The sequence below is a fragment of the Mauremys reevesii genome, linkage group 6, assembly GCF_016161935.1.
Source record: "Mauremys reevesii isolate NIE-2019 linkage group 6, ASM1616193v1, whole genome shotgun sequence".
NCBI classification, from domain to species: domain Eukaryota; kingdom Metazoa; phylum Chordata; order Testudines; family Geoemydidae; genus Mauremys; species Mauremys reevesii.
The window spans coordinates 76,417,968-76,444,135 of NC_052628.1; the positions used below are offsets into that span (position 1 = coordinate 76,417,968).

The window sequence follows — 26,168 nt, forward strand, 5'->3', positions numbered from 1 at the left end:
ACTAACCCACATTTTGCCTTTCCCCCTACTACTGTGGGAGGCTAATTTACTGCTGTGCAGAGGCACTTTTTTGCCTTCACATTTCAGTCTTTTCCTACACTTATTATAAACCATGATGCATACCTTCTTCTTCCTTGGGGCAGAGCTCACAAGGGTCACCCCATCCCTCTCCTGGCATCTTACTGCAGCAACATTTTGCCTTGGTGGTGTTGAAAGCCTTTGGGACAGAGCATTTCCCATTTTCAAAGTTAGTGAAACAGAAGCTCTGCCGGGTATCTAGAAAAGCGAGAACAAACGAACAAAAAAAAGCAACAGTAAAAAGCTGGGTAAGTAAAAAACCCACACATACTATATGATAGGCTCCTATCTGATTAGAGAAAAATGTATCTGAAAATGAAAGGGATAATACTAGGCCTGAGTTTTCCCCATTATATTAGGGAATACATCTCCCACCCGGACAACAGGATACCAACCCAGTTATGCACAACTGCTGTCTGCTGCAGTCTGCTGCATTCAGTATTGAAGTGAGGACTGCAGCTGTGCCACTGTAGCACTTCAGTGTAGACACTACCTACACGAGGGAAGGGATTTTCCCATCGGTGTAGGTAATCTATCTCCTCGAGAGGTAGAAGCTAGGGTCAATGGAAGAATTCTTCCACAGACCTAGCACTGTCTACAGTGGGGGTTAGGTTGGCTTAACTATGCCCTTCGGAGATGTAGATTTTTCACACCCCTGAGTAACATCGCTGTGTAGACCAGGCCTACGACTTTCTTGCACATTATTCACCCTTTGCAGGACAGCAAGGACCATCATTACACAAGCAAAAAATACCTCCGCTCCTGCCTTTACAAATGACAGCTCCACATAGCCCCAGACTCTGCCAGCCCGGGGAACAAGGAATTGAGCTCAGGACTCAAATGTAGTTTTCCTACATGTAAACAAGTATTTCTGGAGTATAAAAAGAAAAGGATTTCTTGCAACATTTTGAGGCAAGTTTCCTGTCATGACCCTAGCATTTGCTGGATGCAGCAAAGCACGGTGCTATCAGGAAGCTGGTTATAGCTCCATGATTATCTGCCCTAGTCCTTGGTCCAGTGTTAGTTCCAGCAGGACTGTACACCATCTTGGCAGAGGTGAATGGCATCCCAGTGCTAAGGGCTATAGCGAGAAAGGTGTAGAAGCTCATACACTGTGGCACAAAGGGAGCACATCTGGGCAGGGAATCCACCCTTAAAAGAACCAATGAGTTCTTTAGTTTTATAAAAAGGATTAAAGAGAACAGTGACTACTGGTCATATTGCTAAGTTGTACTAGAAGGTAAGAGAGATTTATTGTCTTCTGTAGAGCATGGTGCACCATGTGACAAAATTTATTTTGCTGGGAGGACCTAATCAACTTATTTTTAACATCATAAACTTGTAATAATAGCATGACATGGCAACAATCCTGACAACCTATGAGACATTAGTACATACTCCCCCCTCTTCTTGCAAAGTTTGTTAACTATTGCTGTCAGTTTAACCCTGCATCTTACCAAAACACCTTCGTCCATTGTCAGACAGCACAAAGCCTATGGGACAGATGCACTGAAAGCCTCCTGGAGTATTAGTGCAGGAGCCAAAGAGACAGATGTTGGGGTCTTCATTGCACTCATCAATATCTGCCAAATAATAAGAGAAAAGATTCATCATTAGCCCACCTGGCATCAATTTTATGTATTTCTTTGATATCTGAAAGAAGATTTGACTTCAGCCACACTCAGTACTCTGTTCAAGGAGAAAAACAGACACAAAAAAGCTCCCCCTTCTTTCCTTTTTAAATTAGTGACTGAAATGTGTAATTTTCCACTTGTTTGATAGTTTCCCTTACAGTTCTAACAGTGTCTGCTTTTTGTCTTCTGAATCTGTATCGTTCCTGTGCCATCAGACATCACTTTGGCGCACTTTGGGCACGTCTTATTGTCTTATTCATACTCTAATTGTTAAATGTTTTCAAACCACAATGGGAGCAGATAGGAGCAGATATTTTAGGACAAGGGGAGAAAAGATTCTTTGTAAACATGAAACAGCCAAAGAAGAGTTAAAAAAAAGGTGGGTTTTTTCAAGTTCTGAGTGAGTCTAAACCTGAAACTGCATTCTAAATGTTCTCGCCTGACTTCAGAAAGAATGGAGCCCCCATGGCACATGCACACATTAATATTTACGAATGTTTTCTGTAGCCACTGTTGATTTGTAGTATATACAAATGTTTCTTTTAAACTCTTCACTTTCAGTCACTTATTTAAAAAAACACAATTAGGTATGTTTAAACATGTCATAAGTTAAACAAAGAAAAATAAAGGTATTTTTACTCTACTACAAACACTTTTTAAGTTTAGTTATGAAGTAAGATATAAACAGAGGAGAAGCAATCAGAGGGAGTTTGCCTGGGAGTTCACCTATGGGGAGAGCCTACACAGGATTTTGCCTTTCAGGCTTCTGCGAGCAATAAATACATCTGAAGAGGCTCTTGATACATTACAAGGTAGGAAATATAGATAGTGAGGTTGGCTGTTGAGCCCTTCATGGGATGTGCCATCTTCTCCTGGACAACAGAAGTGACTTTTTCTGTACAAAGTGCAATCTGGTCTCCATACTGGAAGAAAAAAGTTAGAGTAAAAGAGACCCATGTAATAACCCTGCATTGCATCTAAGAAAATGAAGACTTCCTGGACAGAAGTCTGGATTTGGTACTGCGGGCACAGCATGCCAAAGAATTGGAGAGGACAGCACAGGGGGACTGAAGAACAAGGAAGCAAGTTGGCAGCATGTTCCTCCAGAAGAAGAAAAAGAGGAGAACCAATATACCCCCAGTGCAGATAGAGGTAAGCAACCACTTACAGGCTCTCTGCACAGGTACTACTGCTGAGAATGCCTTAGTAGGGTCAGCTGAGGGAAAGGATCAGGAGACCCCGTTGACTGGAAGGCATGGGATGCATTGTCCTAAGGATTGGGGGTTCCACGACCACCACTCCCAAGAGGAGGAGAAAGGTGGTGGTGGTTGGGGATTCTCTCCTAAGGGGGACAGAATCATCCATCTGCCATCCGGACCAGAAATCCTGAGAAGCGTGCTGCTTGCCTGGAGTTAGAATTCAGGATGTGACTGATAGTTTGCAAAGACTCATCAAGCCCTCAGACTACTACCCCTTCGTACTTATCCACGTTGGCACCAATGATGCTGCCAAGAATGACCTTGAGCAGATCACTGCAGACTACATGGCTCTGAAAAGAAGGATGAAAGAGTTTGGGGAACAAGTGGTGTTCTTGTCCATCCTCCCTATTGAAGGAAAAGGCCTAGGCAAGGAACATCGAATTGGTGAAGTAAATGTGTGGCCATGCAGGTGGTGTTGGTGGGTGGGCTTTGGCTTCTTTGATAATGAGCTGATGTTCCAGGAAAGAGGATTACTGTGCTGGGCTGGGCTCCATCTATCGAGTACTGGGAAGAGCATCTTTGGATGTGGTCTGGCTAACCTGATAAGGAGAGCTTTAAGCTAGGTCCTATGGGAGATAGTGACAAAAAACTGGCCAATGTACAGCTAGACTCAAGTAACGAAGCCAAGGGGAAGGGGCTAACTTCTGGAGAAGAGTACAGAAATCACAACTGCATTAAAAAGGCAAAAAAGAAAAGCAACAGGGCAGTCTGCAAAATATCTTTGATGCCTGTATGTAAAGTCAAGGAGTGTGGGGAACAAGCAGGATGAACTGGAAGTCATGGTACATTAATTGGCATCACAGAGACTTGGTGGGACAACTCCCATGATTGGAGTACCAGCACTGAGACTATAGCTTGTTCTGAAAGGATAGGTATGAGGAAAAAGGAGGAAGTGATGTGCTGTACATCAACAATGTATACACTTGCCCCGAGGTCCAAGGGGAAGTGAATGACAAACCTAACAAGAGTCTCTGGGTGAGAATAACAAGGAAAAAGAATAGTAACAATATCATGGTGGAGGTCTATTATAGACCACCAAATCAGGAAGAGGAAGTGGATGAGTCATTCTGCAAGCAGATAACAAGATTAGCTAACACACATGAGCTGGTATTACCTGTTATAAAAGGTATTGCCTCACCCACCTTGTCTCTCTAATATCCTGGGACTGACTGCATAAAACCCAACCCCTAATTTGGCAAGTATCCAGTAAGAATAAGAGGGTGTCCTCCTCCAACAAACCCTGAAACTAGGGTATATAAAACTGAGGTCACCATTTGCTTAAGAGAACTGACAGAACATAACACAAGAAGAACACAATCGTAAATGTGCCCAATGCCCAGACCAGCTGTGTGGAAAGGACTCTTCCCCCATCCCAGGGTTAAGAGGATAAGAAGAAGTGGTGAGATTTTATTTCAAAGACTGTATTTCCCCTTCTGTCTGTTAATATATATATAACTGTGGGTTATCTTGCTGAGTCTACACTCTCTAGTGAGAATTCAAGTGTAAACATTTTATATTTTAACTCCTTTATAAATCCAAGCAAATTGACCTGAGATTGAAAAGAATTGTTTTAAGCAATCACTTTTAATATTCAAAATGTGTCCCCTTTGGACCAGTGTAGTCAAAGAGAAGTAACCATACTCTTCAAAGTGCCTTAAAGACCAGTCTACCCTTGGACATGTGATAAATATGTTAGGTACTAAATAATTGAGAATTGTTGATAATTAATGTAATAAGAAATGTTGGTAATTTGCATTGTTGTTTATTATAACTTCTGAGCCTCAACTCTTATGTGTGACAATTTCTTGCAGGTCTGCATTGTGTGTGTAGCATATACAAATGGTTGTGTCTACATTTGAGTGGTGAACGGTTTATTATGTATTTATGTGGTTCTGGGTGAATTAATAAATTGTTGGTTGGTTAAGAATTAGCAAATGTCCTGATTTGAGAAATACTGTTCAAGTTAAAAGTTGATCTAGTAAGCTAACGCTCCCTGGACTCAATAAAAAGCGGTTATCCTATTGGGTTCTATTATATAGTGGCAAACCTAATTTGTTAGACTTCAGCTTTAAAAATATAATTGGCACCCTGGCATACTCATGAATAGACCCCCCCACCCCTTTCATGCTTACAGCAGACTTGAATGTGCCTCCTCATGACTGGTTACCTACTACTCAGAAGTACAGACTGAACTTTGAGATAGCAGCCCAGTTCTACGCCTGAGAATCACGAGGAACCAGGTCCTGGGGTGCAGATTTAACAGATTGGGTGGGTTATGGTGCCCAAGTCCTGTATCACGAGACCCACTGTGAGAGGAAAGCAAAAAGACACTTGCAGAGAAAGAAGCAGATCACAAAACTGCGCTTGGTGAAAGTGCCTGCTCAGAGAATTTGATATGGTGTTTTGTGGGCATGGAAAGTAGACCACTGAGCTAGCTACGCAATGGGATAAGCTCCAATTCCACAGTCTTAGCGATTCTGCACATAAGTATTAGGATCTTGCTCCCCGCCCTTCCCCCAACGTTTTATATAGTACATTGCTGCTCAGTTGTCCAGTATTACCTTGCCTGAGCTGAGGAAAAACTGGCACTTATAGAGAACTGCCCTGAATTCTAGAAAGGCAGCTGTGATGCTTGTTGCTGAGGGGAAAAGACCTGTGGCAGCTCTGCAGGGTTTTAAAACATTGGGTCTTTGGCATAACCCAAGCAGGGAGGCTGTAGACAACAGGATTGAGGATAAAAGACCCTAACCGCAAAGAAAAGTGATCGGGGGAGAGGGGCAGAAACACAAACATGCTAAAGCAAATAAAAAACAAATATAACAATTAGGAAGACAATAAATAAAATACTTATTTTCTTAAAAAGATAAGAGCTGAGAAGTTAACAGTGGCCTCCACTATGTTCTGACTCAAGCAAAGGGCAGTTGAGAAGGAACTGGAGCAGTGGTACGTCTGCCTCTCCCTGTATTCCCTTGTATCAGATTCCATGGATATATAGAGTGCAGGTGTGGACTCTGTTTACTAAAATCTCTGTGCAAGAGCGCACAAACACATGCACATTCTATGGTGGAGCACACATAGGAACAAAGGAGAACTGCACTTCCAACACACCATTTGGCAGATACTGCTTCCTAAAACTGCCTTTTGGAATATATTAGGCTCCAGAAATATTTCACTTTATGAGACAAATGTTAGAGAATCTAGCAGGCATGAAAGTGAACACTGATACCATAATGGGCATGGATGCCAGAGCACAAAAGAGAGTACAACAATTTAAACAACATTCTGATGATAGCTCCAGAGCTGCAATTTTCTGGGCCCCTGAAAGACATCAAACTCTCCACATGTTCCTTGAAAGGAGGGCTGGGAGTAGTACTATTACAGTGTTATGGAACTGATTGATTACCAGTCTCGTATGAATGTATGGCTATAACGGCTGCAAAGAAGATGTATCTGCACATTGAAAAAAAGAGACATTAAGTCTGGCATATGGATGTACTAGATTTCACAATTTTATGGCCATAGCTTCACAGCAGAAAGTAATCATAAATCTCTGATTGCAATACACAAAAAGTGGCTTGTAGAAGCACCATCAAGGATATAGTGACTACTTTAAAAAATACAGAACTATGATGTTACCCTGAAGTTCTAACCTGGATACCACTACGTAATGGCAGACACACTCGCAAGAGATTGTGGTTCCCACAGAGTGATGAGAGAGAAAAACACTGGAATGAATACACAAAGAGCATCTTTGGAATGACCATACCAAAAGAGCTAGAAAAGTTGTATTCTGGCCACAGATGAATAGTGGCATTGAAGAAATGGTGAGCAGAATGGTGAAACGTTTCAGAAGTACAGAGATTCCCAGCAGAAAGAACCAATAACTCGATTTGAACTCACAATTTCATGCAGCAAAGTTAGAACTGACATACTCAACTTTGGGAAGACATGATCACCTGGTTATAATGGATTATTTTGATAATTTCCCAGTAGTCACATACTTTAAAAGATTAAGTCTAGGTGAAATGGGTGAACCCTAGGGATCTTCTTGTGTTTCTGGTCCTTTGCAGATTCTATAGCAGGGAACTAGAGAGATCCAAACCCTCAAAAGGCAAGGTAATAGCCATTACCTGAACTTCTTGGAGAAGACCAGACATTCTCAATTGGGAAAGTCTTCTCAAACAACTGCAGAATTCATAGATCTAACTGCTGTTCTAAACATCATAGGATACTCTCAGAACCTGTTTCTGGCTTGACTTGATTTGATTCTTATTTGATAGCTGTAATACTGTATTCTTAATTAATTATTTTAATATTAATAACTTATCTTTGGTGATTTGATTTTAGTTTAACAGTTTTAATAAAATTTATAAAATAGATACTGTCTCACATTTATTTCAACAAGCAATATGGTTCCTGAAGTTTTGCAGGCCTGGGTGTATTTCCAGGTGGTCAACCTAAAAGTCTGACCAGCTCCCCTAATTAGTCTTTGCTTCTCACAGGGGTCATGCATGTTGTAACTCTGTCTCATGACCGCTAGTCAAATCTCATTGGAGGATCAAAATATTCTCCACGTCTTGAGAGAGAATGATGATAAATAATGACATTTATAAAATAATTCAATAATTACCGACTTATGGTACAATGTCTGATGTAATTGCACATGCATGGAGACACACTGTACTCCTGACAGAATTCTGTGCCAATGTGGGAGTGCAGAATTTATATGACCCACATATTTCTGTTCTCCTCATGCAGAAAAATGCGAAAGAAATCGGGGGGGAGGAGGGAAATGTGTCTCTTCCCTGGCAGCCCAGCCTGCCTGGAGCAGCTTCAGAGATGCAAATCACTGTAAGGGGGAAGGGGGCTTGGTGTGCGTGCATGCAGGGGAGAAGTTGATCACTGTCAGGGGGCAAGGCTGGCCAACAAGCCAGAGAGACTCTGTCCCCCTCTCTTGATACTGTGGCTCCAGGGGCACGGAGGAGGGTAGGTCTTTTTGTTATCCAGGAGGAAGGCTCTGTCCTGGAGGCAAAAGTGTAGCGTCCCCCGCCTAGTAAAATGTAATTTCTTGAGAATTGAGAAAAACAAATATTAGTATCATGTTACTGAAAACTGTTTGTTTTTAAGTTAAAGAAAATAGCTTTTGTAAAAAACAAAACAAAACACATTCTGTTAATGTTGCTGTTGATGGTTAATTGATCTCATTCTCTGAGGAAGAAATGCAGTAACCTGTCTGCATAGTAACATTGTTAATTATTCTCGTTTGTTAGCTGTTCCCATTCTCAGTCAATTCCTGCAGGAGCATAAAAACTTGTAGAAGTTTTAAGGCCCCTACATTGCCAGAGTGATGTAAAGCCTTATAAATGACATAAGGGAATCAGCTCGGAAGATATATGCGCTTTCTCACTTTTTTTCCTGTGCCAAAGTGGTACAAAGGGGTTAGATTTTTACTTACTCATTTAAAAAAAAAAAAAAGACTTTTGAGGGCAAATAAAACATTTACCAAGCAGTCAATAAAACGTCAGGACAATCAGAACCAAGCACTTCCCAAAGTACCCAGCTAGGTCCAGGACAATAATTAGCAAAACTGTATGACTTTCATGTGTGAAAATCAGAGCAATTTAAAATGACATTCTATTTTTTTTTCCTGTTTGGTGTTCTGTAATGTAATTTAAATGAAAATCCAGGATTATAACGGGAATGCAGGGTATTAGTTACCAAGTATTTGTAACTTATCTTTCATGTGTTTAGGAAACACTGAATAGTTAGAGACTTTTTTCTGTATTGTAGTTTAAATAACTTACCAAAACAATTGAAACTCGTGTGCATTATTTTGACAAATAAAATCTGCAGAATTTTGCATACTTTTTAATTTTTTGGTGCATAATTTTTAATTATTTGGCAAAGAAACCCCCCCCAGGAGTAATTCTGCCTTCATTCACACATCTAACTCTAGTTGCATAGCTGTTAATGAATTGAATTAAGAATAATAAACAAATTTCTGATACAGTAAAGAGCATTACAAAGAAGGCTGCACATTAGAAAAGCAACATTAAATAAACTGAATACAAAACATTGTGATATTAGTCAAAATATTAATAGCATTTTTTTAACCCAGCAGGATGAAGAAAGTAGGAATTTGCGATTCTGTTTTTTGTTGGAACTGCAAAGTTGATTAAAGGGAATATTTGACACTTTTATTGCGGTGTTGTCCTAAAACATACAAGACACTGAGAGGAAATTAAACATGGTCTTAAACGGTGATATTCCTGGGACGCAACAACCTTCATTTGGAAGGATTTTATAACTGTAGATTTGGATTAATCTCAAACTCAGTTGTTAATATAGGCAGCAGCAGCAGCCAAAAGAAGCTGCTAAGTCGGCAGGCAAACTGAACAATGTAGAATGATACTGGCATGAAAAACTTGTGATCTTAGAAAATATATCTTACATTTAAAAGAGGAAAATCTACAGTGTCTTTGAGATCCGCCTCAGTTCCTAGATTTAGATACATTCAATTGTTACAGACCAAATCTTGAAGTATGAGCAGAGGTTTTCTTCAGTCCTTACTTGAGCAAGCCTCCCACTGACCACACCCAGACACACCCCTCTACCTCTCTCTTAGTTTTCCTGATGAGGACTGAACTTGTTTTAGTATTGTTTCTAATTTGGTAACTATGGTTTCAATTCCCTGCTGCACTGGAGCAGAGCTCTATATTTTCCCCCCACAAAACAAGAAAGAAAGGGGACGTTAAAGCGTTGAACTGATTTTCAACAGGGTTCTCAAAAATATTCTTCTAAAACTGAAACAAAGATCTGTTTCGCCATCTCTGCTATGAATTTGGGACTGACATCTTGATGCACATGTTCCCACGGGCTGTAAGACTCAAAAACAGAAAACATCTGGTATGAGAAACTGATTTAGAAAACTCTGTTTCCATAGGGAAAAGTAGCTCAATAGTTTTATTAAGATTTTTAAACTTCACAATTCTATGATACGAGATACTTCTAATAGCTGTTTAATACACTGCTTGCCAAAAATTACAATTTGTAGTCACTGTATATATTCAGTACATAATCTCTCTTTTTACATTTGGAAAAAAGATTAGGAAAAGAAAAAGACACTGTAAATTCTTTGAGCATTTGAAAAAAAATGTTTTTCATTAATCCAAATGAAAAAATGGCGTCCTTACATCCTTTTCTCTCACTACAGCTCACAATATCTTGTCTGCTGACTAAAAGGACGGCTGCTGCTGGCTGCTGCTTATTCCTTATTACTCATTCCTTGTCGTCATGACTTGCTAAAATAGAGGAGGCTTTTCATCAACAATATTTACATGTTTTTCATCAAGTTTGCACCAGATATTCTATTATATTGGTAAATCATTCTGAAATAACACTAACGGTTAGCCTTACCAATACAGCTTTCACTTTTCACTTCATATCCTGGTGGGCAGATGCATCTGAATGACCCTTCCAAGTTCTGACAAGTACCAGGAAAGCATGCACCAGGAAGTGCCATACACTCATTAGTATCTTAAAAGAATAAATAGAATCTATAAGGATTTGGAAATTTTGAAATTAATACAACAGTGAATTATTTATGTTTATGTAACAATGGCTGATAATAGTCATCCACAACAGAGACATAAGCCAGAGGGTTGTCTTTTATGAGCCTATAGGTTCTTTCCTGACTTCATCGACTTAAGCAAGCTAGGGAAAGGAAAACAAATGACATTATTCTAAACCCTCACGCTTTTGCCACCAATTTTCTTAATGTAAGTCTTTTGTTCTCAATATTTTATCTTAAATATTACAATCTGAATATCCAGTTCTAAATGGGGCCAACAGTTTATTTCAAGTCAGAGAAGTTTGGAATCTCTGGTTGGTTTAGTACATACCAATGCAATTCTTGCCATCTGGAGTAAGTTCATATCCTTCATTACATAAACATTTGAAAGAACCAATTTCATTAAAACATCGTCCATTTCTGCACACCTGACCAAAGAAGGAACTGCACTCATCAATATCTGTAAATAAATGAGAAGTTGAGCCTTTCCAAGACGTCTAACAGTTAGAATTTATATGCAGACACAGTATCGTATAAACACACTAAAGTTGCAATATATAATTTCATGGAAGAGACAAATCCTGAGCTGCAAGGGAACTGTTGGCAGCTAGTGGAAAGTAACTCTCACTTCAGTACATTAAGGAACATGTTCTATTTAAACAACACCCCGTTTTATAGGGTATTACAATTTTTAAACTTGCAGCATTACATCAGCTACTGCATCTGGAGATGTTCAGTTGCTGCCAAGTGACTCTTTGTGCGATACTAACTTCAGACAGAGAAGAAAATGTTACATGGAGCATTTTGCATTTTATCTGGCGTTTTAGATGTGCTCAGGTTTTCACTGAACTTGTTTTGTTATTTTTCACGTTTTTGGAAATGTATATTGCAGTCAGCAATGAATCATCCTGCGTCCAGCAAGCGGATCCCGTAGTTCAGGAGGCCATAACAAATGGGAGACTGAGCATTGGAAATGCCCAATTAGCTCTACAGAGCCATTTTAGTAACAGAGATTTCAAAAGCCAAGTGTACAACGACAGCGCAGATGGGCAAGTACAGGGTGGATGGAAGAAAAAGAGAGAGTGTGTTAGGCAGAATAAGAAGCTAGCTGTTAATTCTAGTGGGTTTAGAGACAATTTGCGCTTTGTTATTTACAAATATTTTAATTTGAGACTTGAAGATTAAATGCTGCTTCTATCAGGTGTATAATCCTTATTTTTTACTGCAGAGGTTTCAACCGTCCTCTGAAACGTCTCATAGTGGGTTCTGTTGCTAACAGAATACTGCACTAAATGGAACACTGATCTGCGGCAGTATGGCAATTTCTGTGTTACTGGTTACAGCTCATGAACCATTTTTTCTCTTTCCATGCTGTTTACTCCATTCAAATATTTGTACTTGGTTATTATCTCCTTGTGATGAGCTATTCTATCCTTCAGTGGGCAGGGACATGGCTGAGAGAGAATGCTATGGGCTTCCAGGCCAGGAAGGCGAATAGTAATCAATGACCCCGGGCTATGAATCAACTTGAGCTTCTTAGCCTCCTTGAAAGCAGCATGGAGTCGTTATGAGAGAGGAGGATAGCCGCTGGGGCTACTGGGACGGATCAACAGCCATTCTGCCACACAGAAGGAAGGGACTTCAGTTCAGTGCTGTGGATTTTGTTCTGTTTAAAGCTGCATTCTGTTGCCCATGTGCAGCAAGTTTTACATCCTTTTCTCCTCCAGCAGAGGGAAAAAAGCAAAAGTGATTTATAGACTGTGTTTTGGTTCTCTCCAGGAGTTGGAAGGAATTTAAAGACTTTTTCACCCCTGTTCAGCCTGTGTGAAGGCTCTTACTTCCCCCTTAAAGGAGAGGATGTCAACTGACCTAGTCTGTTCTCCAGCCCAGGAAGGCTTTAATCTCCCTCTTAAAAAAGATGATCCAGGAACCATGGTTGTACAAAACTATCAAAAGCTTAGCTGTACTCTGGAAACAGTGGTGACTGTGGGTAAGTGAAATAATCGTGGGAGGGCAAGAGAGTTTGGGAGGCCAATAGAGACTGCTTCCTTGGTACCTGGGTTTCCCTCTTTCCCTAGTAGTGAGGACACTCCCTCTTTTACACTGGTATGGAAGTTCAGCTATGAAAATCTGAGGTGGGCTGGTGACAAGCTATTAGCTTAGGGGTAGGAAGTACAAAGGGAGGGGAGGAAGTCTTAATAACAACAAGAAGGGGTCCAGAACCCAAGTTTCCAGAAGAATGCTATGTGACTTGGGCAAAAAGAAAAAATTAACTTATAGACAGCGATATCATGAACACTTTTGTAATGTCTGAACATGAATGAAAAGAGGTACCGAAGTGAGCTAACTTAGAAAACACACAAAATGAAAGAAGAAAATTATTTATTTGAATCAGTGGTTCTCAACCTATTTAACATTGTGGGCCGCATATGCAGCTCTCTATGTGTTATGTGGGCTGCAGCCACACAATATATATACTACCTGTACATCTACAAAAAATAAGCTTTAGTATTTGTTATATGACAGCAATATGATTCAAATAGGTATAGTACCTTTATTTCAACACTGGCAAATGTCTACCAAGAGCATTTTAATTTAGCAAAATAAGGCAAAAAAATTCACTGTTAAAATTAATTAATTTACTGTAAGGGTAGCATGGCATGGTGCACTGCCACCCTCACATCCGGAAAGCTGGCCTGAGTGCCCAGAGAGCACAGCCCCAGAGCCTGCCTGCAAAGATGGGGAGCCCTCCCAGCCAGGGACTGCCCTGTAGGCATCCAGCCCCACCACCCAGGGACTGCTCCTCCAGCATCCAGCTCCCCCCCCCGCCCAGCAACTGCCCCCAGCATCAATCGCCCCCAAGGACTGCCCCCAGCCACCAGTCCGTCCCCCATGCAGCAGCTGCACCCTCTCCCATGGCCCTAACTCCCTGCACTCCCACTCCTTGCCCCAGACCCTGCCTGCGACCCCCACAGCCCCAGCACTCCCACCCCTGCACCACCAACTCTGCGCCTGTACTCTGACACATAGCTCAGCTGTGCTACCCACCCTGTCTACCTGACACTGCAGTCCTGGTGCCAGGGAGCCTGCTCCAGCCAGGGTCACTGGATCTGCAATCTTGCAGGCTAGGGGGATGATGAGCATCCTGGCCTCCTGCCAATGCTGTTGGGCCCAATCCTGCTGGGGTAAGGGGCTGACACCGCTGGGCCTGATTCTGTGCCACCCATTTTTGCACCCCCCCTGCTGGTTCTGCGCCCAGGTCAGTGCCACTCCCACCTTGCCCTAGTTACAGCTCTGAGAATGTCACATGGGCCACAGCTGTGTGCTGACTGGGATGCAAGAGACCATTGAGAACCACTAATTTAGATGTTATTAATGCACTGGGCAAACGCCCAATTGTAAATAACGTATTGTAAATAAGGAAGAGTGCCTTACAACTTGGGAAGAAGTATAATTTACAGTAATGGCCCTGAATCATTACTATGGCTGAAGAATGCTCAGCACAAGAGTCCAGTGGGAGTGAGGAGTGATGCAAAAGATACTTTGAGCCATATTTGCAACTCCTGAAGATGCTGGAACAGACCCTGATGTGATTTATGCCAGCTGTCAATGGCCCCCAAGGACTGTCACAGCAGGTGGGGGGTCAGTTGAGTGTAAGGGCGTATCAGTCATGCCTCCTTTACTTCTACACCAGAAGCCAAGAGAGGCGGATGGCACAAAAGCCACTATGGCTACACTACTCAAAGGTTTCTCAACGTAGAGGAATCCTCCAGTGGCTGGGACTGCAAAGCACTCTCAGTGTACCAAAGAATCAGGGCTTGAATCTTTTTAAAGAATGAAACAAGAACATTCTTTAAATGATATCCAAAATAATGATTTCTTGAGAAAGTGTTATCTACAGAAGTGCACAGATGAGGTACCAGTATCATTTTCTGCACTTCCTTGCCTTTGCTAGTACCCGGATCAGTTCCAACTATGGTTTTGGGTTTCTTTACATTTCTTTAAATACATCCCCATGGGACACCAAAGCAGCAGCAAATAAATTAAAGTTTGGATTAAAGTACTTACCCATACAGTCATTATTATGAGTGAGCTCAAATCCTGGGTAACAAAGACAGTTATATGATCCAACTGTGTTTTTACAAGTTCCATTTCCACATGGATGGCGTTCACATTCATCAACATCTGCAAAGACAAATACATTTGTAGACAGGAACTTGTCTTCCCAATTGTTTGTTAATATGGTATGCACTCAAAAGGGTCTTGAAAAGGCTCTTTATTCAAGTATTAGTTTCTAGTGTGTTTTTAAGAAAAAATGGCAGTTCATCATTTTTTGCAGAATTTTTAAATTTATTTTTTGTAATATGGAAGGTGAGACTTGAAATATTTTTGTAAGAGTTGGCAGGATCATAGGGATATTTTAACCATATGCAATTGTTATCAGGATTTATGTTTGAAACCTTATAAACTGTTAGTTTAAAGTTCTGAAATATTGTTACTTTTTTAAATAATCAAAGTTTGGATATTTGGACTTAGAACAAGTCAGTTGCCAAGTACCCTGCACAAATAATTTGAATGGGATTCAATTAAAAAAATATTGAGAAAAGGAAGACACACATAGACACACAGCAGCATATGAAGAAGTTTCCAATATTTGTATAATAAGAAAATTAGAACACCGCCTATATTTCCAGAGGGACACTGAACTCCTGTTTAGAGCCAGGGAATATTTACAAAAGCTGCAGTACCTATATTTGGCTGTTTTCTCAAAGCATTAACCAAACAGTGACACAAAAGGAGCTGCATACATGCATTACCTTTTCATAATAATATGTCTACAATTTTAAAATCCAAACAGACCATAAGGTAAAGAACAAGAACCTTTGGGTTTTGTGATTTATGTATCTTAGTGGCATCTCTTTCACATCACCATATGAGCACAATGAGAACAGGGATTTAATCATATTAAGTGCCCTTCAATATGAAGACATCCATCATCACGTATCTTTGTGAACATTGATTTTATATTTTATTCAGTGATGTGTGGCCCTGAAGATGTGGCCCAGTGATGTGTGGCTACTCCAAAGCACTTTGCACTTTCTTAAAGGAAATTCTAATTTGTCTAACTGATACTTAATATATGAAATCAGTACTTTAATAGGAATATAACCTCCTAATACAATTCAAATTCTAGATACATTCTGTTGTCTAGAACTCAAAGCATATCCATTCCATACCCATGCACATGGTTTGGTCTTGGGATGCCTTAAAACCATTGTGACAGATGCACTGGTAACCTCCTTGCATGTCCACACACATGCCATGACTGCAAACATTAGGAATTTCCAAACATTCATTGCGATCTATAACAAAAATATAAAACACATGACATACATTATTTTTTTTCATTCATTTTTCACAAACATGTTTTTACAAAGTTACTAAATTATTTAAATCATGCTCAGAATTATCCATAACCAAAACTGAATCATTACAAAACTGTTTTTACAGGAACTTTCTTTTTGTCTATACATTTTGAAGTCTCAAACATATTCTAGCAATAGCTTGACCTCAAGAAAGTTGTTTTAAAATCTCATGGAGTTTCTTCTTATTATGAACAGAGAAATATGGCTAGAGCATAAAGTTTTTACATAGATTTAACAAGCAAACTAAAATACAATGGTTTCTCTTGCATCTCAATGTGCTAGATACAAGTGGATTCAAGCAAAGCAGTGGAATCAATTGATTTCTTACCAATACAGGCACCATTAGGTGAAAGTTTGAAACCTGCAGCACATTCACAGCGGTAACTCCCAGGACTGTTGATACAGTCTGCATTTCTCTGACAGAGATTGTCTCCATTGCTGCACTCATCAATATCTGAAACATAAAGAATCCTAATTCAAATGTCAAGTACCACAATATATTTATTTGGTCTAGAGTGCAGATATTTTTAGTGCCATGGAAGGATAACATGGCGAATGGAGATTCTGATCCTGATTTTCCTCTCACTTGCACCAGTGTAAGCCAGTCAGTAGAATGAACCAAAGTTAATAGAATTCCATCAATGAAAAACTGGGGTTAAGAGAGAATCAGACCTTATAGATCTAAACCCTGTTGCAATAACTAGGCCTTCAAATTTACCCTAATTGTAAGCTTAACTATAAATGTAAGTAAAAATTCAAGACATGTTACAATAACTATAACAACATATGTTAATTAAAAAAGGTACAAAAGCAAAACAAAAAGACTAAAATTACTCCAAACAAAAATGCCTATTAATATAACTCAGGAGCAGTGTTAAAATCAGGGGCGGCTCCAGGCACCAGCACGCCAAGCGCGGGCCTGGGGCAGCAAGCCATCGGGGGTGCTCTGCCGGTCGCCGCGAGGGCAGCAGGCAGGTTGTCTTTGGCGGCATGCCTGCGGAGGGTCCGCTGGTCCCGTGGCTTCTGTGGACCTCCTGCAGGCGTGCTGCCGAATCCGCGGGACCGGGGACCTCCCGCAGGCAAGCCTGCCTGCTGTGCTTGGGGCGGCAAAATACTTAGAGCCGCCCCTGGTTAAAATCATGCTTGGTAAACAAAAAAAGTGCAGAACTGAAAATCAATGAACTGAAATTAGAAATTAGGCCTAGTTAATAAACAAAGTAATAAAGGGATGGGCTAGTCCATCCACCAATCCCTTTTTGTGTCCTTAAAAAATGACTTTGGGAGAAAAAATGGTAACTGGAGCAAGCTTCGTCATCTTGGCTGCTATCCCCACCATCTCCTGAGACCTAGGATCTGATTCAATCTAATCCTGAGATGTCCTGACCAGCCCGGGCCACAGCAAGAGACCCAGATGACACCGCTACCGCCAACTAAATCTCACACACCATCTGGCACATGAGACTGTCTGTCCTCCCTCCCTCACCCCAATGTCCTTTTCCTTTTCTACCTTACGTCTTCTCTTTCAGCTCTCTCTCTCCTTTTTCCTTTTGTCTAATAGGAGTCTGGCTTAGTTGGTCAGGACTGTATATCCTGTAACACAGCTGTAAGTCTGTGCCCATAAAGAGGCACCAAAAAGCAGTGCCCCAAGCAGCCCCAAATCTGGTACAAGTTTGCTAGGTCAGGGAGTGCCTGATAAGACCGTATGTGGTGCCTGTGCTTTTCCAGTGGTAAGGTGGTAAGTGAAACTGTGAAAGTCAAACCCAGGAGACAGTGGCTGCATTTTCTCTTTGTTGTTCTTTTCTCTCCCCTTTCATGTGAGTGTCTGTCTTGTTTTATCTTCTTAGGAAATGGAATCTGACTTTAACAAAAATAGCAATAACAACACGTGCAGCCTATTTCAACTAACTATTTCTCTTTTCCCCACAAAAGGACAGTTATTACCATCTTAAAAAAAACCAGTCAAACACAGGCTTTTTTTTCTTTCTAAAATCTCTCCCCAGATAAAGGGAAAATATCCCAAAGCGTGTTAGTAAACTAAAAGCCTTATTTAACACATTACATTTCTTTAATTGCTTTTCTGTCTTTTCTGTATCTTTAAGGTAAGGTTACAATGATTTTTAAATGCTGTTTTTGCCATGGTACTAAGCAGGCTACCGAGTATGCCAAACCCTAACCTTTTTAAAAACTGTTTAATGCTGAACACTTTCAAAGTCATGTTAACACTTTTGACTCTTTGGGTCCATAGATTCTATCTAAATTAATACAACATTTTATGTCCCTGGGTGAGTCTAAAGGGTGAATATGTACTCAAAAAGCTGGCAACTTGGCAAACAGACAATTGTTTTAAAGTTGGTTTAAAAAACAAGGGTTTTATAAACATAAAATTGGGAACTTAAAATGTGTAAAAAACTATTAAGTTCTTGATACAATGCAGAAGTGAAACAGTGTATTTAAAAAATCCTTACGAGAAAGTGTGGGCACGTTGCAAAGGGTGTACAAAAATGTGGGGCAGTAGGGAAAGGGGAAAGTTTGCCAATTTTTGAATAAAAGCCATATTTTTACAGTATAACAACTTCAATTGTCAACAATGTGTTAAAAATCAGCCTTAAACTGGAGGAAAACCCCAGAAGTATCAGAATGTAATTTAACAGTTTGCTTTGCATGATTTTAATCTTTTTTTAAAAAAGGGTTATCAATTGTTTTATAGCACTTCATTTTTAATCTTTTTACATGTGCTTTGTTTTGTTTTCCCTTTTTCTTTTATTTTAGGGGTTGTAGTTTTTGTAAATGATAAAAATGCCATAGGTTTAATGTAAAGGCATTTTTTAAAAGTGGCAAAAAGGAAGTGTAGTTGTAGTGTAGCAATTTTGACTAAAAGCACATGTTGGGTAACCCTCCTGTTAGCAGAACGCCAGCTTAATTCAGCACTGCTACTGCACTGACTGTGAATTAAATTTCAAGAAGCCCCCCTAAAACAAGGAGTTTTGCAGAACCAAACCTTGTGATTGTTTTGGGTTTTCCAATTATTTTTCCTGTTTAGTTTTTAATGTCAATAATTATTGTTGTTTTGTGCATGTAAGATAGGACGATGCTAGTATTTACAGGTTGGATCCTCATAGTGGGGTAAATTGCCACAATGGCCATGTTGTCCTCACAAATGTTGATGAAGCAGAAGGGCAAGGTCTGTCATAGTCTAAAAATGCCTGCACATTTTGACCACCTTTGGACATTGCAAAAGGCTCATGAATGCAAAAGCAGTTCCAAAGACATCATTTTGTTGCTTCTTTTTATAAAGGGCAACATACTTAGGTAAACATGCCATCCTGGTAAAGTTTTTCTCCAAATAAGCAAGTTTAACCACTCGTGTATTAAATTTTTTTACAGTTGTGTAAATGTGCAGCTTTAAATAGTTTTAACTGTGTAACGGGGAAAAAAGTAAAGAAAGTTTTTTCCATCTTTACCCATTCTGGGCGTACAGCCAAAAAAGTAATAAAAGCCAGTTTGTTTTTAAACATCTTAAAACGTATAAGAGTACCAGATCTAAGTTTTGTTTTAGCTATAAATAAAGTTGCACGTTTTTAGCTTTGTTACTATCTGAAAGGTTTTACTGTAAATTTTGTAATATTTAATTAAATGAAATTTGTAAATTCCAGTTAAAATAAAAAAATTGCAATATTTGCAATTAAAATATAGCCAAGTGCCTTTTCTCCCCGTACATGCTCAAAGTAAAATAAGATTTTTGTTTGTACAGTAATTGAAATTTTCTGAGCCAAAGTCTGACCTGAGGTGGAACTGGTTCATAAAAAAGGGATTAAGTTGCAATAATTTGGTCTACAAATTTGCCCTAATTGTGAGCTCAGCTCTAAAGTAAATGAAAGTTCATAAACTGTCACAACAACCCATTAACAAAAAAATTCATGAAAAAGGTACAAAAGAAAAAGAAAAAGACCTTCCAACATACCTCAAGGAATGTGTTAAAATCATGCCTGGTAAAGAAAAAAAGCCCGGAACTGGAAATCAATGAAGCAAAACTGATGTGTCATAAATTAGGCCTAATTGGTAAACAAAATAATGAGGGGATGGGTCCTAAAAAAAAAAAAAAAAGACTCTGGGGAGAAAAGTTGGTTACCATGACACTGGCTGATGAAAAGACAAGAAAAGGGGAAGGATGCCCCATCATGGCTGCCCCCCTCTCCCATCACCTCAGACCCCAGATCTTCATCCTAATCTTGAGACACGTTCTGACCTCTGTGTTTGCTATCGAACTAAGCAGTCTATACTAAGCAGTATACCAAACCCCAAACCGTGTTTAAAACTTTTTAACATTAAACAGTTTCCACAATCATGTTAACATCTTTAACTCTTTGGGCCCATATATTCCATCTAAATTAATACAACAGCCCCTCTCTACTGTGTTGACAATGGAACTGTAAAAGTCTGTGTAAATAAATAAATAAATAAATGTCTGGGTAAATAAATATACCTATGTAACTTTATATAATTAAAACAAAATAATAATTTAATTAAAACTCTAGGAAAGTGGTGCAGTGTGTTAGTGTTTTAATCTTCTGGGGTGAAATCTTGACTCCTCTGTAGCCTATGGCAAAATTCCCACAGAGGCAGGATTTCACCGCTAGACTTGAACTCAAATCCAAGGTTAGGGCAAAAGGGAAAATTATTACAGTGATCTAATTCCAATTCCCATGTTTTATTGTCATAGAAACATTGCACAACTGGATATGACTAATACGTCTCTGCCTAGGAGAGTACTGGAAGAGTAGATCAGGAATGAGATGCATTTACATAAGTGTGGTATTCAAGAGAGTGTTGTTATTCCCTCATATTCAGGGGTGCTAAATTCACTCCCAAAGGTAAATAAGAAAACAAAACAATGCCTGGTCTAGAAAGGAAAAGGGACTGTTAAGGAAACATGTTTAAGAGTTAGCAGGTTGTGTGAAAACCAATATAACAAAAACTGTGTCAGAAATTGGCTGGCACATATATTTATTTCTTTAGGTCATTATGAGTTAACCATTGAAAGAATGCCCACAACCTGTTCCTCCTAAGGGATTAATTGCACTGGAATTATGTCCTGATGCTCCTTTACAATAAGCATGCTTGTAGGGACAAAACAGAAAAAAACCTCTCATTCAGATCACCTTCACAGACCAAGAGTAGGTCACTGTAGCTGAATCCTGTGGGACATTCACAGCGGAAACTGCCAATCTGGTTAATGCAAACACCATTTGCACAGATCCCTGGGATCTCCTTACATTCATCAATATCTGAAAGTGAATATACATTAGTCACACAGAGTATTGTAAGGCTTTATGTACCCCATGGATTCTCTATATTTCATTGTGCTGTTAGCTAAACATATATAAGAAAAAAACAAACATGCTGCTGTTGTAAATGATGGGGCAAATAAATTATATTATATTCAATAAAGAAGCTCAAGATTTGGATTATTAATTTAAATCAGGTAGGAAGCTGGAAGAAGGAAGAAAAGAGATATGGGAATGGGATAACACAACATTAAATATCTGTTTCCAGTATATGAAGTGTTATGCATGCAAAAAAGTCCCAAAGAAACTTAAGAGGGAAGTTTCTTATAGGTAATTATGTAGGAGCAGGATTTTATAATTGTACTATGAGAATTAATGTATGATTTGATTTCATCCTGCCAGCCACCCTTTTTGAATAGCAGAAAGGAATGATAGAACAATCCTTATGACTGATTATGGTCACCCTTTTGTTTTAGGATAAGTTGTAATGTCGACTATGGTTTCCTATATGTATTACAAATTAGGCACTCTAGTTAAATATACATTTCTTTGTTGTAAGGTTTTAGTAAGTAAGAGACAGGATCTTGTATTGTATCTATGTTAAGCAGATTAGAAGCCCCAATGTGAATTGTTTTAGTTATAAGATTTAGCAAGGCTTGATTTACAATGTATTCTGCTGAATATACAATACTGCTGTCTGTATACCTTTGAAGTTTTCTTTTAAAATTTGTTTGTGTGAATGAGGAATGCATGCATCAGGAAAAGATAAGTGCGAAAGCCATCACAAATGTCCAGAAGGTCAAGAAAAAGTGAGAGACTTGGAAAGACCAGGAGACAATTAGAAAACATCCATTGTATCTGATGCTAAACATGTTAGCAGCACTTATGACCTCAGAGGTGAGGCAGTCCCGAAGGCGAAACAACAAATAGGAGATAACGATGGGAAGCCCGACAATAACCATCAAATGATAACAGCAGAAAACCCCAAGACTAACATCACTTAAGGACTAATGATTACGTGCTCAATCTAACTGGCCATTAGATTGACTCGAGCTACAACAGACTGGTAACTATAAACATCAACTAGCAGGAGAGAGAGAGAGTGTGTGTGTGTGTGTGTGTGTAAAAAAAGCATATGCTATCTGTTGTATTTTCAATAAATGCGTCGTATTTGCCTTTCCTCCCTTAAAAGAGGCCGTGTGCTTTGCATACCATAACAATTATTCTTTTAAAGTGTCTTATCAGTCATAACCATGTACTGGGATGGAGAGGGAAAGGAATGGTAGCAGTCATAAGAAGACATGGCATTAGAAAAATACTTAACAAAAACTGAGATATATAATAAAAATCTTATTCTAAACTTTCTGAAATTGTCAGGATGTAGCGGAGAAATGCAGATGATTATACAGCTCCAAAGGGAGAGAGGGAAGCACGTAAAATGCCAGTTGCGGGAAGGGAGATTTTTTTTCATACAACAGTTATATTAAAATAACATTCATTATAAATCCAAGTAAACATGAGTTCTAGTGACCTGAACAAACCACATACTCTTGCAATTTATGATGTCACCAGAACCCCATGATGGAATTAGAGTTTTATTACATACAGTTGGTATACAGTGTTCATGGCAGTATTATTATATTGCTATGACACACCATGCTGCAAAAAATTACTTGTTGAAAATACATTTAGTAAAACTTACCAACAGCTTTGCCAGTATGGATGTCAAAGGTGAAGCCAGGAATGTTCCCACAAATGGTCTTAAATTCCGCTAAACATGAAACAAATTATGCATTTGTAAAGAATATGTATAAGTCCCTCAATAATTATTTTTTAAGTTTCCCCAGCTTTCCAAGAGCACTTCCAGTCAATTCTAGTAGTGATAGGAAACTCTGCAGCTTGTCTAAGTAAAATTTAAAAGCAAATTTGCCAATAAGTGCAGCTGCCACTCAGAAATTCATTCACACTTCTATATATCATTATTTGCTCCACTTGGAGCTAGATCAGATGTTGAGTTTGGGAGAGCAGGCCTTCATTTTCTGTCTAAGTATCACTCCTCACCCTACTTCTTGAGATTTGTTACTGCTTTCTAATCTCCTAGAGTTGAGGATCTACAGAGGCAATTTTACTAGGGAAACTGAAAGTAACTTAACAGTAACTAGGTTTTGTTGAATAAATTAACTCTAAGGATCCTCCTCTCCTCTTCAGAGATTTTTGTAATTGAAATGGCGAGGAACTCAGGGAGAGATAGGGGACTACTACTCCCTCTCTTTCAGGACATCTTGAGGATGCAGGATGTAGACAACCCTAATGGCTTTTACTACAATCAGTTGACCCCTGGTTTTCAAGGCAAGGCACGTGACTTCTAGAACGTGGATTTGCAGTGGTGATATATTTAGATTAATTCAGTTACTTGTATGTAAGCTTTTTTCCAGCATTTAGTGGAATCAATTAGTGCAGGGTGACAGCAAACCTCCTCTGTTAGTAAAATATTTCTTATTAACCTTCTAAGTCTTATGACTTTACCAGCACAGCAATGTTCATAAAAAATCTTCACAATACATGGTGAACTTTTAAAAGAGAAAAATGGACCCATTTTGATCAACATGTGTAGTTTCGCACAACAAGAAACATCTCTCACTACGTCGAATCTGTAAAACACTGACTATTGGCAGCCTCGTGCATCTTGCAGTGAAACAGGGGAGCTGGGACAAAATAACTTTTTGTGTGAATACTTACCACTGAATACTGCCCTGGGATGTGAACATACAGTTCCTATTCATTTCATGATGTATTTAAGGGCAGAATTTGAGACCATGTTGAAATGTTACTAAGCTTTTCTTTCAGTCATTACATCAGCATTAAAACAAAGTGAAAACTGATTTATAGTTTCTGGTGTTAAGTTTCCATACTACTAATATTATGAGAAAATAAGGCACAATTTCCAGCAGTTAAGGCTAATTAACCATTAGTACAATCTTCCATGGGATGTGGTGGATTCTCTATCACTTGGGAGTCATTAAATCAAGAAGAAATATGTTTCTAAAAGACAAACGGTTAAATTTGCAAAAACACCTAAGTGATGTAGGCATCTAAGTCTCATTTACACACTGAGAAGCCTTAGTACTATTGACTCTCAGTCAAGTCAATGCTTTTCAATTTTTTACCCATGTTCCAGTTCAACCACAAGTTTTTGGGCTTCATGCAGAAGTCACTGGGTGATATTCAATGACCTGTACTATACAGGAAGCCTAACAGTGATCCCCTTGTGGCCTTAAAATCTATTAATTATTTTCACTTTCTGATAATTGGTCATCAGCAAAACATTTAGAAAAGCCAGTTTCATCTGAAAACTTTGGGACAAATAAAGGCTCCTCCAGGGGCAGCCATGTTAGCTCCATTTGGAGTCTTAATTTGGCCCTACGCTTTCAGTTGAAATTAGCTTTTCTAAATGTTTTGCTGGTGACCAGCTATCTGAAAGTGAAAATAATTAATAGATTGTTAGGGGACCTCTGGACGCATTGTGTGTGCACAAGGCAAGAGCAGGCATAAGGCAGGAAAAAATAGTATGTGATTGGCTAGTTAAAGACTTTCACAATGCATATGGAAAGGCAAAAAATGCCTTAATTTTGGCATTTCCTGACTTTTGATTGCTTGACTTTTGCAACTTTAACATTTTTAAATTTAGATTTTTGTATGTAATTTTCAAATACCATATACTGTACTTATTACTACCTTACATTTCATAAAGGCAGTAAGATCTGAGAGTTAACAGTAACTAATCCCTCATGATTTACTTATACCTCAAATGATGAACCAACCAGTCAGATACAATTTGGTCATAAATGAGAAGTGGCAGAGAGAGTAAAAACTTACAAGAGTATTTATTTTTGAAGGTTGGGGGGCTGTCTAATGTTAAGGGATGTGATTCACACGCATGTGCAACATTAAACTATATAATCTTTGTTACCCAAATACACAAGACAGTGAGACTATTTGTCAAACATAAACATAAAAAAAAGTTATTCAGAAAGAGATGATGTAGAGGCTAAGCTCATCGATATGAATGATATAGTTCGCATCAAAGCATAACACCACTTTTAATGAGCTACTGGGCTGAAGCCAGCAAGCTGGTTATGGTCAATGCACCATAACCTCTGCTTCTGTGATATGCAGCCTACACCCAGATTTCAGAACATACTCATTATCTCATAATAACTGTAGCTATTCAACCGTTTACAACTGGAATTTGTGTTTGATATGCCGCACACAAACCCTTCCTTCGTGGAATCAGAGGTTCAGAAATGTCTCCAACTGCAGCAAAAACATCTAAAGGAGAAAAGCCAACCAGGCAAAGTCCTGAAACAGAGATATTTTAACTCTGTAACTATTTGCAGAATTTCTGAGGGAGAGAGGTTTTAAAGAGAATTGAAGAACAGCTACAGAGACACTTTCTTATTCAATGGTGTCACACAATCATAAATACTCTCTGTATGAGATCCTGACACTGTGATACTATATTTTTATCATGCTGTTATTGCAGCTCAAGATCATGATGAAAGCATCACTGTATTATGTTAGACTATTCCACCATAAATATGTTGTGGCTTTCTGTGACTGCAACATAGTATTTCATCTCTCACGCTTGCTTTCATTTCACACATTTGGTTGCTAGAAGAAGAGTACATCTCTTCACTCTTCATACTCTTGCTACTGAAAGGAAGAAAAGAAAGTGTTTCTCCTGTCAGTCCCTTTTTGCTCCTTCCTGGCTGCTTGAAGGACAGGATGTCTCCAAGCGGTTCTGATCCATTTGGATATCATTCTGTCCTCTGCCACGTGGTAGACAAGGCAGAGCAAAAGGACCACTTCTGTTATATGGACTCCACTAAAGATGCATCCAGCACTACAACTGCAGG

At 39.2% G+C, this 26,168-nt stretch overlaps 1 protein-coding gene and 1 long non-coding RNA gene across 4 annotated transcripts in view; one reads left to right on the forward strand and one right to left on the reverse strand.

The window, feature by feature from the left end:
* LOC120407978 overlaps window positions 1-26,168 on the forward strand; it is a 104,186-nt gene that overhangs the window by 66,523 nt on the left and 11,495 nt on the right. The window lies entirely within an intron of this gene.
* FBN2 (fibrillin 2) overlaps window positions 1-26,168 on the reverse strand; it is a 245,391-nt gene that overhangs the window by 32,927 nt on the left and 186,296 nt on the right. For both annotated transcript variants that reach the window (XM_039544388.1, XM_039544389.1), the window contains 9 exons: window positions 22,955-23,023; window positions 21,127-21,252; window positions 16,296-16,421; window positions 15,779-15,904; window positions 14,610-14,726; window positions 10,873-11,001; window positions 10,388-10,507; window positions 1,536-1,661; window positions 124-276 (listed from right to left, as the gene is read on the reverse strand). In XM_039544388.1, coding sequence (XP_039400322.1) covers window positions 124-276; window positions 1,536-1,661; window positions 10,388-10,507; window positions 10,873-11,001; window positions 14,610-14,726; window positions 15,779-15,904; window positions 16,296-16,421; window positions 21,127-21,252; window positions 22,955-23,023 — 1,092 coding nt within the window. The remainder of the gene's footprint in view (window positions 1-123; window positions 277-1,535; window positions 1,662-10,387; window positions 10,508-10,872; window positions 11,002-14,609; window positions 14,727-15,778; window positions 15,905-16,295; window positions 16,422-21,126; window positions 21,253-22,954; window positions 23,024-26,168) is intronic.